Source organism: Pinus tabuliformis, chromosome 4_2 (assembly GCF_031772625.1).
Source record: "Pinus tabuliformis cultivar Carrire ecotype Pingquan chromosome 4_2, CPIR1, whole genome shotgun sequence".
Taxonomy (NCBI): Eukaryota; Viridiplantae; Streptophyta; class Pinopsida; order Pinales; family Pinaceae; genus Pinus; species Pinus tabuliformis.
Window position 1 is genome coordinate 713,622,762 of NC_142304.1, and position 16,424 is coordinate 713,639,185.

Consider the following 16,424-nt stretch of genomic DNA (forward strand, 5'->3'; position numbering starts at 1 on the left):
CTGAAGTGTATACCTTGCGGTGAACTGCTTTTGTATGCCATTCTCTCTGCAAAAACGCAGGAAGTCTTGGGAGATGTACTCTCCTCCTCTATCTGTTCTGAGCACTTTGATATAATGCCCACACTGCTTCTCAACAAGAGTTTTGAAGTGACGGAATTTCTCAAACACTTCACTCTTCTGTTTCAGCATATACACCCATGTCTTTCTGGTGTAATCATCAATGAAAGTTAAAACATATTTATTTCTGGAAAATGATGGTGTTTGCATCGGTCCACACACATCGGAGTGAACAATTTCCAATGGTGCTTTTGCCCTTATACTCTTCCCGCTTTGAAAACTTTCTCTGTGTTGCTTGCCCAAGATGCAGCCTTCAAAAAGACTGTCTGGTTTCTCGATCAATGGTAATCCCTTTACCATTCCCTTTCTGTGCAACAGATTCAGGCCTCCGAAATTGAGATGTCCAAATCTCAAATGCCACAACCAATTCACATCTTTCACTTGTTCCTGAAAGACTTCTTGTGTTACAGCTGCAATAGTTCTTCCTTCCTTCAAATCTGCCCTGAGTTTGAGAGGAAACATTCTATTGCTGGTCATCTGCACCTGTGCAATGATCTTCTTACTTGGAGGTATGTCTCTGATTGTACACAAATCATCTTTGAAGAACACGTTGTAACCTTTGTTTATGAGCTGTCCAATGCTCAAAAGATTACATTTCAGACGAGGTACATAGTATACCTCTGGCACAATCATCTGTTCTCCATTTTTTGCTCGAATACTAACTCTGCCCTTACCCTTGACAGATATCGTATCATCAGTCCCTGTTGTTACCTCAGATTTCACATTTTTATCCAGATTGGCAAACATTGCAATATTTCCAGTCATGTGATTACTACAACCTAAGTCTAAGAACCAAAAATTTTCTTGTTTGTCTTGTGCTATGTTACATGTTAACAGCACGTTCTTTGGGTTCTTATCTTCTTCATTTGCAAAATTAGCATTTTGCCTATTATTCATGTCATTTTGCTTTTTCCTACATTCATTGGCATAGTGCCCATATTTCTTACAATAATGACATTGGACTTGGGATTTGTCATACCTTTGTCCATGAGCTCGCTGTTTGCTTGAACCTTCATCTTGGTTCTGATTGCTGTTCCTTCCGCTTGTGCTTGCAGGATAATTTCTGCCTCTGTTTTGGCTTCTTCCACGACCTCTGTTATTTGCTCTGCCTCGACCTTTTCCTTGGCCAAAAGACATCTGAGTCTTGAATGCTTGCTCAAAAGAGGAATCTGTTCCTCTACTCAGTCTGTGTTCATGAGACAAAAGAGAAGCACTCAACTCATCTACTATGAACTGTGAGATATCTTTTGTTTCTTCTATTGCTACCACAATAGATTCAAACCTTGAGGGTAAACATCTCAAGATTTTCTCTACAAACCTTCTTTCTTCAAGAATCTCACCATGAGATCTTATCTCGGTTATTAAGCCAATGACCTGAGTGAAGAATGAATCTATTGTTTCAGATTCCTTCATGCTGAGATTTTCAAAGTCTTTCCTCAACATCTGCAACTTTGCAGTCTTCACCTTCTCCATGCCTTGATAGGCAGTTTTGAGAATATCCCATGCCTCCTTAGATTTTGTTGCTGCTGCAATCCGCGGAAAAATGCTTTCATGCACTGATTGGAAGAGGAAAAAGAGGGCTTTGGCATCCTTCTTCTTGTCACTCTTCAACTGGTCTCTTTCTGCTGTTGTCAAAGCATCCAACGCTGTTGCATCTGCCGGTTCAGCATAACCAATTTCAACCAGCTCCCATATTCCTTGAGAAGCAAACAATGCTTTCATGGTTATGGACCAATAACTATAGTTTTTCCCATTAAACTGTGGCAGTTGGGGATTCGTCAAACCAGTTCCAGCATCTGCCATCTTAACTTGTGAAAAAATAAAGAAGAGATACTGACTGTAAGAAAAAGACTTTCTCTGTTGGGAAAAATCTGCTCAACAAGCTTCTTACAGCTCCTATAGTGAAAAAACAAAACTCTGTTTTTTTTTTTTTTGACTCACTGAGTGCCTAGACTAGCTCTGATACCATGATGGAAATTTCTGTTCATTTCAAACACACAAAAAAAAATAACACAGAGAACAACGCTCTGGTTTTCTACAGGATCTTTATTATAAAACAATAATAAAAACTGTTACAGAATTTGTCTTCCTCAACTCAGAGGGATTTACAACAGGAACTTCAGTTCCAGAACCTGAGTCCAATATCTCAGAAAACTTAAATAGTTCAGCACTGCTGTGCGTTGCAGAGAAGAAAGAGCTCTTCTTGCTAATATTCTCCACACGTCTCTGCTCTTGCATTCTTTTTTATATCGAACAACACAAAAATATCTTTTACAATACGTGTTGCTTTTGCATACTTCCGTAAAAATAAAAAATAGTAAAATTTAAGATTTCACCTACATTTACCAACCCTAGTAAATATCATTTATTACACGGTTGAAAATATCTTGCTGGAATTTAATGCATGGCTTATCACACCATCGCATCGCAAGAAGAGAGAGGATGTGCCACCGCCTCTATAACATTTAAATCATGTGATTTGCGATATGCGATCGCATCGCAAATAACGCATTGCAGACAATACAACAATGCAGCGAAGGGTGACGAGGGAAAGTGCGATATGCGATCTGCGATCGCATCGCAGAAAAAAGATCTGCAGTTTGAAATTACCATTTCCAACAGATTAGGCTAACTGTTCATCACAGTGACATTTATGGTTAAATTTTTCATCTATTTATCTTTAAATAATTGGGTGGTTACCAGGATCGAGTTGTCCCCCATAAATTTAAGTTTGCTACTTCGAATTGCTCCATATCCCAAACCTATCGTCTACAGTTTTAGTTCCTTAATTCCATTCCAATGGCTCTACTTTCTGTCGCGCCCTTGGCTTCCAAATCGCGCCTTCACGAAACGTTGATCAGTTCTGCTCATCACCTTAAGCCTTTCCCTACAACAATCCCAACTCTACCAGTGTGCACACGACGGAAAACCTTCACAGCTTCCATCACCATGTGTTTGACAAACCCTGTATCTGATGATGGTGTAAAGAGACGCATAGCGAATCATCATTCCAACCTCTGGGACCACGATTTCATACACTCTCTCTCCACGCCTTGTGAGGTTATTTTCTTCTTTGGACTCCTAGATGCATTTTCCTTTCTTTCCAAACTAATGAAATAAATTCGCTTTTCCTTTATATTTAGTGTGTGTGTTGAATATTGTATATGGGTCAGGCGCTTCATACCATGAACGTGCAGAGAAACTTATTAGCGAAGTGGAAGAGACGTACTTATTAGCGAAGTGGAAGACATGTTCACTGAAATTGAAGATGGGGTATCAATCACTCCCCTCAATGATCTGCTTTCACGCCTTTCGATGGTCGATAGCATCGAACGTTTAAGAATCGATAGGCATTTCAAAACTGAGATAAAATCAGCGCTGGATTATGTACACAGGTCAGTTATCATCATTATTTATAATATATTGCATGCACGTGATTCTAATTAGAATTTGTTTTCACGTACAGTTATTGGAGCGAAAAAGGCATCGGCTGTGGGAGAGAGAGTGTCAACAGCGACCTCAACTCAACAGCGTTGGGTCTTCGAACTCTTTTACTACATGGATACCCTGTCTCTTCAGGTAGTTAAATCCCCGCATTTTAGGAGTATATTGTTTCTTTTGTTGTGCTCTTTTTTAATGGCAATGTTGATTCAACGCTCCCGTGTGTTTTGTGGCATGTGTTTAAATTTAGTAATGTGTCTATTTACTAACACCTGCGGTTTTTGGTGTAACGGCAATTGTGACTCCAACAAGTGGTATCAGAGCCAAAGGTGTTGAGTTTGAAACGCACCTGGCTCACTTTGAAGGGGAGATTGTTGTGCTCCCCGTTAATCGCAACAGCATGTGCTTAAATCTAGCGATGTGTCTTTACTAACACTTACGAGTTTTGATTTAACAGCAATCGTTACTACCTATGTGCCTTTACTAACACCTGTGGATTCAAATTTTGGTGTAACCGCAGTGATGACTCTAACACATTTAGGTTAAAGCAGTAGCTATCAAGTTGTTTTATGATAGCAGCCAGCTGGCATCTACGTGTAGACATGAATTTGATAATACATAATCCATTAATGTCAGGTGTGCTAGAACACTTTAAAGACGAGAAGGGGCAGCTTCCGAGTTCTTCCATTCAAACAGAAGGAGAGATGAGAAGTATACTCAATCTATTTCGTGCCTCCCTCGTTGCGTTTCCAAATGAGAAAATTCTGGAAGACGCTGAGATCTGTACGATATATTTAAAAGAGTCTCTACAAAGGATTCCGGTATCCAGTCTTTCCCGACAGGTGAGGCAGGGAGACTGATAACCAGCAATTAAAATTCGGTAATAAATTTCTTTGGGAGTCAATCTTTTTGACGGATTCCTGACAGAATTTTTCAAAAAATTAGGTCTTTCCAGTGCCCAGGGAGCAATTCGTTTACATCTGAAACGTTGACATCCGTGCATTGAGCTATTTACAATAATTTGAATTTTGTGGTTGCAGATAGAATACGTTATGGAGTATGGTTGGCATACAAATCTTCCACGACTGGAAGCAAGGCACTACATGGACGCATTTGGATATGATGAGTAAGCCAATTACTTCGCCGCCCATTTAATTTCCGTGCCTTCAACTCTATAGGTCGAAGTAAATATTTTAGTGCATTAAACTTATATGCACAAGTAAATATTTTACCTGTATATAGACTTTATTTATTTTGATAGAAGTAGAGGTTTTTAATAGATTTCAGGTGAAAATTGATATGTTGTAATATTTTTATTAAAGAAATAAGTATTAAAAAAATTATGATAAAAAGTTCGAATTTTATTCAGAAAATTACATATCGATTTTTTTTTAATCTATCGAATTTTTTTTTTTTTTTTTCCATAAACTTTTAGTTGTATGTTAAATTTATATGGTTAAGATGGTTTGAGTTTTGTTATTCTATTTTTTGAAGATGGATATGTTGTAGTATTTTTATTAAAAAAATAAGTATTAAAAAAATGATAATAAAAAGTTAGACTTTTATTTAGAAAATTACATATCGATTTTTTTTAATCTATGGAATTTTTATTTTATTTTATTTCATTTCATAAACCTTTAGTTGTATGTTAAATTTATATGGTTAAGATCGTTTGAGTTTTGTTATTTTATTTTTTTGAAATTCTTTATGCAGGTTTATAAATTGGATGGTGAAGTGTTAGATATTAAATAATGTTTGTTGTTTTTTAATTTATTTATTTTTTATAATATTATTTTAATATTAAAATATTTTAGTTTGAATGGTTTGGTGAATAATTTATTTTGAGTTTAAATTCTTAAACACATATTATAACAAATATATTTATAATATTTATATTTTTTTCTTATTAATTTCACAATATTTTGTTGATAGTCATATTTAAAAAAAAACATCATTAAATTTAAAAGACATATTTTTATAAGAAAAAGAATAAAAACTTGATAAACCAATATCTTTTTTTCATATAATATTTAATTTATTGAAATAATATATATATATATATATATATATAATTAAAAATAATAAAAATATATTTAAATATGGTTTTTAAAATCAACACAAAAGCATATTATTTTTAAAGATTAATAAAAAGCATTACTTAAAATATAAATTATATATGGTCTTGATCTTTATTAGTCTTTGGTTTGCTAATGGGAAAAGAGATTATTGGCAAAACTAAAGGTTCTACCTCCATAGAATTTGTTATGTCTATACCATAAAGAAATTTGATAAGGTGAAGGCTTGTAAACAAAATTTTAAGTAGGAATAGCTAGAAAAAAATTTACAGCTTTAAGAGGCCAATTAAAATGAGGAAACTAGAAAAGAATAGGAAATCATAACATGCAAAGGACTATGAAGAATTCAAGGCGTCCACCACCAACTTGGCTAGGCTATCTAGCCTAAACCTTTCCAACAAGCTAAATTTTCCGTTGCACTAATTGTCTCACCTCTTAGAATCAATCACATGGACTAACCACCACCCTAGGAAGATGGGACTAAGCACACATTCAAGGTAATGTTATGATTTGGAAGTTTACTAATTCCTACGGGTTTTAGTGTAATGTCAAACCTCAACATGGTGCCATAGGTTTGATTCCCCTAAGTTACATTAGAGAGGGGACTTTGGACAAACCACCCCACCCCTCAAAATCTATCACATGGACTAATTGCCACCCTGGGATCATGGGACTCACCTCACACTTACAGTAATGTTATGGGTTTGGAAGTTTACTAATTTCTACGGGATTTGGTGTAATCGCAAGCCACAACAACCAATTAGTGTTCATGACCTTGAATCGTAATTGAAGTTCATCTAACATCAACAAGGTTTTGGCCTTGGTGTCATTCCTTTGCAAGAATTTTTCCAACAATGATTTTAGTTGCCAATGTAGATCAATAGTGTAGAAATATTGATTTAGATGACCATGGGTATTAACCATATTTAGTAGTTAGTTTACAACAACAACCAAAAAGTCAAAGTTTGAATGTTAGTGTAGAAATATTGATTTAGATGACCATGGGTATTACCAATCTTTAGTAGTTAGTTCACCACAACAACCAAAAAGTCAAAGTTTGAATGATAATCCCTCTAATTCATAATTTCCTCGCCAGTTCTTAGTGCACCTCGAGTAGTTTTTGTAGATGGTATAGCAATGTCAGTGATTAGGCCCATCCATGAGCTTGTGTTAGGCCCCTATACTACTAGTGTAACCCCTTATTGTTATTAGTATAACCCACTTATTATATTGATGTACCCATGTAGTGCCCATATTGTTACTATTATGCCACATAGAAGCCCACCATTGTTACTGTTGTGCCCTACAATATTATTGTTATGTAGGCTTTGATTGTATTGGGACCACTTAGACTCCTATATATAGAAAGGAGGTATGTTCATTTGTATCATCCAAGAATTGTTCATTTATGTAATGTAAAGGAGGTTGCCCCCTTGAAGAAGCTGAATTCTAAGGCGTTGATCTTTCTTTTCTATCTTTTCTTGAGCTGGTTTCATAACATTTGGTATCAGAGCTTCGGATTCTAGGGTTTCGCTGCTCCAAACAGGTCATCGTGGAATTTTCGCTATAACTTTTTTTCTGTGACGTTTCAGAAGTCGCAAACAAAACCCATTTGAGAAGAATTGGCGCTGAACCTTGGGTCCGAATTTCAGAGCTTTTCGCGCAATATTGTCAGAGATATGATCTGCGGAAGTTGGTCTTTTTGCAGACTCCTGAATTACACTCAAAACAGGTGACCTGGGGAAAATCGTCATAACTGTCTTTCTGAGCATCGGATTGAAATTTCGTAAGAAGGTACAGAAAGAGGACGGACTGTAGCTTCGGTTTATATATTTTTCAGAGTCAAAGATTGAAACAGTGACACGTGGCACTTCATACAAGTTCGCTCTACTGAACTAGTCTATAATTAGGTCACTGCGGGAGATTGTGCATAACGTTTTCTTGGAGAATCCAATTTGGATCAGACTTGTGGCATTGGAAAGAGGACACATGGAGCTACTACAGGTCACAAGTTCAGAACTTAAAGATCTGAAAGGACAGAGTTACAGTCGTTTCAAGGTAGAGCTCCTAAAACCAAGAAAAAGCAAGATGAGGAAGTTTGATGGCAAGGATCCGGTAAATTGGATACTTCAGATGGAGCAATATTTTGATATACATGGTGTACAACTGTTACAAAAGGTATATATTGCATCTTCATATTTAGAACCAGATCAATTTTTATGGTACAAAGGGCTTTGTTCTCGTAAAAAACTTGTTACGTGGTCAATTTTCACGGAGGAAATGATAACACATTATGAGGATACAAAGAGCAACACCTTCCTTAGAGCAACACCACAACAATTGGAAAGAGTAAAAGGGATTTCTGACATATTTATGGCAACAAGGAAGTCTACCCCTCACAACTTTAAAGATGGACGTGTTGTTTCTCCTAGCCTTCCACAACCTACAAGGGTTACACCACAACAATTGGAAGAAAAAAGAGAAAGGGGCTTTGTTACAATTGTGACAGCAAATGCACTAAAGGTCATAAGTGTGCTGAGAAGAAATTATTTTACATAGAGTATGAAGAGGAGGAAGAAAATGATCAAGAAACATCAAAAGAAGAGGATATATGCCAGGACCTGACCCCAGAGAAAGAAGAAATGAATCAGAACATATCTTGTAAACTATTGGCAAGAATGACCACTCCTCAAACTCTCAAGATAGAAGGACATATCAAGAAGAAAAAGGTGCAAGAAGTGAAAGATCAAATCAAGAAAGAAGAAATGAATCCAACCATATCTTGTAATTCACTGGTTGGAATTACCACTCCTCAAACTATCAAGATAGAAGGACATATCAAGAAGAAAAATGTTCAAGAAGTGAAAGATCACATCGAGCGTCAAGAAATGAATCCGACCATATCTTGTAAAGGATTGGAAGAAATTACCACTCCTCAAACTCTAAAGATAGAAGGACATATCAAGAGGAAAAAGGTTCAAGTAGTGAAAGATCACATCGAGCATCAACAACAAGTTCTCCAACTTTTAAAGGATAACGCCACTTCGGTGCAAAATCAAATGAAACAAGGGGTATATCAACATCATAGTGAAAAAAAATTTGATGTAGGCGACCGAGTATTTTTATTGCTAAATCTAAAGCAAGCTATTTATGAGAAGGAAATGTTGGCAATACTACATGCACTTAAAAAATGGTGACCACAGTGGGAGACGAACCCACGACCTTATTGTTATGTAGGCTTTGATTGTATTGGGACCACTTAGACTCCTATATATAGAAAGGAGGTATGTTCATTTGTATCATCCAAGAATTGTTCATTTATGTAATGTAAAGGAGGTTGCCCCCTCGAAGAGGCTGAATTCTAAGGCGTTGATCTTTCTTTTCTATCTTTTCTTGAGCTGGTTTCATAACAGCTTGCAAGCTACTAGAAGAACCCCAACTTCCACAACCTTGTCTACATCGGGATGGTTCCCTTTTCATATTGGGCTCCAAAATGAGAGGAAATAAGGAGTGATGTTAGAGAAAGAACCCGCAGGCTTGAAAGAAGAGATAGGGGAAGAGGTATGAGGTCGCAAGGGGTAGATCTAAACGCAAAAAACCCATAAGAAAAGAAAAAATTAACATGGTAAATAGATAACAAATAGAAAGGAATGTTCCCCCAATCTAACTCAAAGAAGTTCAAAGACATATATTTGCCACGTTCAAAGGAGAATGTTGATAAGGATTGAGGAAAAAATAATTAGAGTGCCATGAATTAAAGTCCCATCATGAACTAGAGTAGTTGATTGTCAAAAATTAATATAGATTATAACTCCAAGAGATAGAGTCTACATTTTGTACCACATGCTAACATATTATGAGGGACAATGAGCAAATCTAGCTGGTCCAACACAAATAAGTGTGGCCTCCCCCTCTCTCCTAGTTGCACTTCCCAAATGATCACCACATCTTAAGACATACAAATAAATTTTATTTATATCAGTATATTGATTTTATTGTTTGCATCGATACATGTGTCTATTTTTTAATACAGATTCTAGAATTTTAATTTAATTATGAATAAATATAACATGGATGGTAGGGATTTAATATCCATAGAATATTTTAAATATTCTTAGCAATAGTCACAAGTTAAAGGTTGAACTTTATTTCAAAAGTAGTTATGCCTTTTTTTTTTTTCCCTTTTAGTTAAATTGATTAATCAAAAGGAATGTCATATGAAAATGAGTTTTGGGTATTTGAGAATTTGGTATTACTAAGCTATGATATTAGCCAAAAACTATTTACAAGTTAAGCATCTCTATGATAAAGTGGGAGTGATTCTCCATGGATAAAAGTCTTCTTACAAGTTTATTTGAATGTATATATGTTTAGATGTTGTGAAATGTATTATGAAATAAATTTTTGGTTTCCAATTCATATTTACTAACCCTTTAATTTATATAACTTCCTTGATATTATTTATAAATACTTTTAAAATAATTCATAAAACAATTTTATAAATAAATTTTATTTATAAAAAAATTAAATTTCTCTATGTTATTTTAAAATTTTAGAAATAAAAGAAAATTACAACTTACCAAATAAACTATACAAATATTAAGTTCACATGCGTATGAAATGCCAAACTTTGTAAATTATTAACATATGACGCCAAATTTGATAAACTATAGGGTTAAAAATAAAATAAAATTACAACTTAACAAAAACATAGAAAGATATTAAATTCACACATGTATGGAATGCGAAATTTATAAATTATTAGCATACCACCACCATTCGGAAAGAATTCTGCCATCCATGTGGATTAAGCCTGTCTTTTATATTTAAATTGCTTATACAACGCTAACATTTAGCAAATTTACTTTCAAACCACGAAGACCAAATGTTTTATATCTTATTGAGGTAGAGGAATCTATTTTGAGATTTTCCTATTCGGTATCCTCATCGTTGCACGCACTTATTTTTCCAGTATCAGACTTTAGTTATTTCGCATGAATAAAAATAATGCTTTTCGTATTCTTGTTACGTAGTGAGACATTGGTCTCTAACTTACATAGAACTTTTTTTTTGAATGGTTTAGTTTCCCTATAGTATTTTTAACTCTGTTTTCGAATGGTTTAGTGTCACAATGGTTTAGTTGACACTAGTTGAATTTTTGTTTACAGGATGCCATGGATGCCATATATGAATACCGAAAAGCTTTTAGAACTTGCAAAATTAGAGTTCAATATATTTCACTCGATACAACAGAGAGAGTTGAAACATATCTCCAGGTGATGAACTCTGTCCTTGAATTATATTTTCTCCTTCTTTGCTCACAAATCTGGATGCGAATAGTCTAATGATTTCAAATATTCAATAACGTGAATTCGGGTTTCTCTCAATTGAATTTTGCGCGGCATCGCCACGTGGAATATTACACTTTCGCCTCTTGCTTTGCAATTGATCCTAACCATTCTGCATTCCGACTCGGCTTTGCCAAAATATGTCATGTTGCTACTGTTCTGGATGATATCTATGACACCTTTGGAACCATGGAAGAGCTCGAACTCTTGACAGCGGCGATTAAGAGGTGGCAACCAGTGGTGAACAAATTTTAAAACAATATTTTCTTCCCTCTATATTCCCTCTTTAGCAACGTCCAATTGATTTGACTAAATTTTGTGCTTACAATTGCATTATGATCAGATGGGATCCGTCAGCGACAGAGCGGCTTCCAGAATACATGAAACGAGTGTACATGGTGTTTTATGAAACCGTAAATGAACTGGCACGAGAGGCAGAGAAGTCTCAAGGCCGAGATACAATCAACTATGTTCGACAGGCTGTATGGACAAGAAAGATTATATATATATATATATATATTTATTTGTGGGCTAGGTATGGCCAGGTATTTCACTTGACTGGTGGGTAATAACTTAATTTGCTTTGCCTGTGCATGTGCAGTTGGAGGCCTATATTGATGCGTATATGAGAGAAGCAGAGTGGATCTCCAATGGTTGTCTGCCAACGTTTGAGGAGTACTACGAAAATGGAAAAGTTAGTTTTGGTTATCGCATAGCCACATTGCAACCCATCCTCACATTGGACATTCCCCTTCCTGAGCACATCCTGCAGGAAATTGATTTCCCATCGAAATTCTATGGCTTGGCATCTGGCATCCTTCGACTTAATGGTGACACTCGCTGTTACCAGGTACGACCAATATCAAACCAAATGAAATTTGAAGAAGTTTTGCAATCCATTGAGCCATTGAATTTTAACAGTATTTTATTACAATACAATTGATAATGCTGACTTTGGCATGGCGAATGCAGGCAGACAGGGCCCGTGGAGAAGAGGCTTCATGTATATCATGTTACCTGAAAGAGAATCCCGGATTAACAGAGGAAGATGCTGTCAATTGTATCAATGCCATGGCCGATGAGTTAATCAGAGAATTAAATTGGGAGTTTCTCAAACCAGACACTAAAGTTCCTATCTCTTCCAAGAAACATGCATTTAACATAACCAGAACTTTCCTTCACGGCTATAAATATCGAGATGGAATCGGTGTCGCCACCAATGAAATGAAGAATTTGGTCATCAAAACCGTCATGCAGCCCGTGCCTCTGTAACCACACATAAAATATCTAAAGTGTGGTTTTGCCTCATTATATTAACGATGAGATATATGTAACCATTAGCGATGAGATATATGTAACAATTGAAAGTTTTTTACAGGGTTTGGTTGAAGTAATGTTTTTATGTGTGGTTGTAAATTGTTATTATGAATTCTAGTTTTATTTTAAATATGAGATTTTCAGCTTTATTCCAATTCCAAAAGGTGTTATTTTTTTAATGTATAAATTGTAATTGTGATTTAAATGTGCCTTAGTCAGTGATCTATATACCATAAATATGTAACCATTAAAATAAAATATTGTGAGTGTGATTTATCTTATATGTGCAATAGCTTTTACAATCTCCTCCAATTTTTTTATAACATAATATCAGAGCCGTAAGGCTAGATCTAGATTGTTAAAGCTCCTGCAATCTGGTATTGTGAGAACTATTCGTTTTAAGGGCATTGCATGGTGCACAGATCAGGATCCATCAGAAACGATATAATGTTGTAGCTAGAATCTTCACAGCCAACATTTCTTTAATCAGGATCTGAATAGATCAAAGAGAAGTGCGATATTTGTGTATGAGATCCGTCGGATCTGCAATTAGATCTATGTGTGGCTGTTTGTGGGACGTTGAATCTTAGGTCCCGTGACATAGTGGACCCCGTCTAGAGGTTTCATGGCCGGAGGCTTTTTTGACTCGCCTATGTGTAGCGTCAAGCTATCGTAAGCAGGTCAAAGTCATTGAGTGGGACTTGAGTGGGTACTTCCTGGGAATTTCTACCCGAAGGATTTCCTAAAACCTTTTTCCTATTGCACCGGGATAACGAGAGCGGGCTAAAGCGGAGGATCGAGTAGGTCCCACCCAGATGTCTTTAACCAGCGGGCTTGTTTTGTCCCTTTTAACATTGTATCAGGCTTATTTAACTGGACTCAAATGGCATAGGAACAACAGAAGTGGTGAGAGTAAGTGGGCTAGCCCACAAAGGCTTTAGCTAGAGGATCGAAGATCAAGCAATTAAAGAAAGGTCAGTCTTTAGAAACTAGGCCTTTACAAGCCTTGATCCAAGGCATGGTCACAATAAGTTTAACTAGGCCTTTACAAGCCTTGATCCAAGGCATGATCACAATAAGTTTAAAAGAGAACCTTTGGAGCTGGTAGAAAGAAGAAAAGGGGTTGAGTCTAATATTAGGGCATTTTTTTTTAAGTGTGTGCCTTGCATATGGTCCAAGTATATAAGAAAGGGATCGCGTTGATTTGGTTTGAAAGGGTATAACCCTTTCAATTCCTCCCACTATGATTTGTTGATTATATAGGGTTGAAGGAAGTTCCTTTTTGGGTTCGGACAGAGAACTGGGAACTATGGGTCAGCAAGTTTAATTTGGACCTGCATCACAATGTTCTTATGTTTTTATTTATCTCTCTTTTTATAACAAGAAGTTTGTAAAAAGAAATGAGTTTATACACCTTTTAACTTATTCTATATGTTTATCCACGTTGTAATAGAGGTTTCCTAAGACAACATCTATTGAATGAAGATAAAAAATAATCCAAGTTAAACAAATGGAACCATAACTCTAATTGATGTAAAAGGGGGAAGAGACGAGGATGAAGGTAAATCTTGTAAGCTTTTTCTTTTTAGAAAAGTCAGTTTTAGTGATGGTTTCAAGTACTTGGGTATCTGTTAAAACATAATGTTTTTATCCAAAATGATTGGAAATGGTTGGAGGGAAAAATGGAGGTTGGAATAAATAATTAGTGCAAACAATGGTTACCTGGTGATGGAAGAGTTGGAGTTGTAATGTTGGCATTGATGTAAACAAGCTCTTGGTGTTTTGGGTCATATGCATATGTGATGAGTGCTTTGTGATGGATGATTGGATTGATTGTCTTGTTAGTTGGCATTGATTTCAACATACCTATGACTAGACCTAGTGGAGGTGATGTGATGTTGGTTTGAGGTTGACATGTTGTGTTGATTGGAGATGTTGTTGCTGCAAGTGGTTGGAGTACTGCTCTAGATGTTGCATATGTCTCTACATGTCTTGGAGACATTGGATTGTTGCTACATGTGATGAGAGGAGGTTGTATGTGTTGGAGGTGCCTATATCAGTGTTGGAGGGAGTTGTATGACATGATGTTACTGCTACAGGAATTGCATATGTTGTTACAAGGATCAAATATGTTGCTACAGGTCCTGGAGGTGTTTTCACATGTTATGGTTGCTGCTTGAGGAGCTGGAGTTGTTGGTCTTAGTACTAAGGTTGGAAGAATAGTTCTTGCATGTCATTAACTTGTTCTTAGACTATTTCATTAGTTACAAACTTGATGCATTGGCTTGGAGGAGTGTTCAAGAGATGAGGAAGATGTTCCATTAGTTGGCATAGTTTCAGGGTTGAAGGATTGATATTTTACCTTAGATTAGCCTTAGTCGCATGGAGGAAACCCTGTGGGAGCGGCTGGAAGGCTCCAGTCACTGGAAGAGCAACCTATGGGAGTGGTTATAGGCCCAGTCACATGGATACAGTGTTATGGGAGTGACTAAAGGATTTTCACAAGTTTTCCTTCATATTTCTCACTCTGCTTAGCTAATTTTTGTGTTGAGGCAACATCCTTGATTGGAACTTTTCGGTTTATGATCGCAAAATTTCATGGGACCTCTAAAAGTTGATTAAAGTTGAAAATATTAAAAAGAGCTACTGGAGTTAGTGGTTGATTGAGTCAATGAGCTAAATCTGGATCAAATCAAGCATATGAACATAGTTGTGATGCCGAGTAGTTTTGTTTAATTGTTGAGTTAAGCACTTGAGTTCATCTACATATTGGAAAAATCTCATTGTTAGTAAGGTTGATTGAGTTGTGCGTGTGAAGTGAGTGTGAGATTAAAGAATTGTGTGCAAGTTGCATGTGTTGTCTAGTGTAGAATTTCTGAATTAGTTTGCAGTTGTAGCAGCAGTGAGCTAAAGTATGTTTCAACCATCATATTTATGTAGTGAGTGAGGAGTTGATGTGTGGATTGTAGTAGATTTTTGAGGGGTTGTTTTGCAGCTTGTGTGGAGATTTTGTGTGTAGTTTTGATGGCATCTAGTGCTGCAAATTTTTTATTTGTTTGAGATTTGATGCTATGTTGTAGCAGTGCTCATGTTGAGCAAGTTTATGAGTCCAGTATGAAAATATATGAAACGAGGCTCACATGGAGGAAGTGAAGGCATATAGGCTTCAACATATACATTAATTTGATAAAGTATCCATCCAATAGGAGTTGGATAGTCCAATGGGATATGGGTGAGGATCTCTAATCATGGGCATGTTGAGCAAGTTTATGAGTCCGGTATGAAAATATATGAAACGAGGCTCACGTGGACGAAGTGAAGGAATAGAGGCTTCAACATATACATTAATTTGATAAAGTCTCCATCCAATAGGAGTTGGATAGTCCAATGGGATATGGGTGAGGATCTCTAATCATGGGAGCCTTCAGTGAATGGTAGTCATAGATCTAAGAGAGAAACAGTTCCCTGTCTGATAGATGTCAAAATACTATGGAAAAAGTTGATTCTTACAAATTATAGGTGTAATCTTATCCGTGTATAATTTTTTCAGCATATAATACAATTTTGAGCAGTGGGAAGGGTTTTCCACCATACATGCTGTTAGCCTCCTATTGCAATAGGTTTTCACATTTCGTGATTGATAGTGGAAGTGCCAAATATGTTCATCTTTTCCATGCTGTAAAAGTTCCATATTTGATGTGGCATGCCATTTTTGTTTCAGTTAAGGGAAGGCCAAACAGTTTAATCTTGGCTTCCCTAGGTTTAAATTTCATGTTTTAGAATATAGAGATGAATATCTGTCCAAACTGTTTAATCTTGGCAGATTTGTAGATAGGTAGAGAAGCAAGGGCGCTCATCAGCTTAATCTGAGCCCCTGGAAGAAATAAGGGTCGTTTTAGATAGGAGGACAGCAAAAAAAAAAGTTGAAAAGCTGGGTTTGCAAGTTCAAGTGCACCCAAACCAAAAAGAAGATAAAATGCTAGGTAAGTAGGCCGGGTAGGTAGTTTTGTGGTGGCTGAATGATCATTTGTGATCCATTTCATATTTTCAAGTGTTATATCTATCCAGATCACAAGTATGAGGCAGTTTTCCATTTGGAGCAGCACAAGCAAGGCATGTTTAACTC

At 36.3% G+C, this 16,424-nt stretch overlaps 1 protein-coding gene across 1 annotated transcript; it reads left to right on the forward strand.

Moving 5' to 3' along the window:
• The first annotated feature begins 2,846 nt into the window (after positions 1-2,846).
• LOC149171505 (alpha terpineol synthase, chloroplastic-like) lies at positions 2,847-12,358 on the forward strand. Its single transcript, XM_089427479.1, has 10 exons — positions 2,847-3,177; positions 3,328-3,512; positions 3,584-3,696; positions 4,195-4,400; positions 4,599-4,684; positions 10,802-10,912; positions 11,002-11,208; positions 11,325-11,463; positions 11,583-11,831; positions 11,954-12,358. The coding sequence occupies exons 1-10, from the start codon at positions 2,917-2,919 to the stop codon at positions 12,251-12,253; spliced, it is 1,857 nt and encodes a 618-aa protein (XP_089283605.1). The 5' UTR covers positions 2,847-2,916; the 3' UTR covers positions 12,254-12,358.
• The last annotated feature ends 4,066 nt before the right edge of the window (positions 12,359-16,424 follow it).

Coding starts and splice junctions, on each gene's coding strand:
- LOC149171505 (XM_089427479.1), top strand. CDS start 2,917: ATGGCTCTACTTTCTGTCGCGCCCTTGGCTTCCAAATCGCGCCTTCAC. Junction 3,178..3,327: donor CTCTCTCCACGCCTTGTGAG/GTTATTTTCTTC, acceptor GAAACTTATTAG/CGAAGTGGAAGAGACGTACT. Junction 4,685..10,801: donor GACGCATTTGGATATGATGA/GTAAGCCAATTA, acceptor TTTTGTTTACAG/GATGCCATGGATGCCATATA.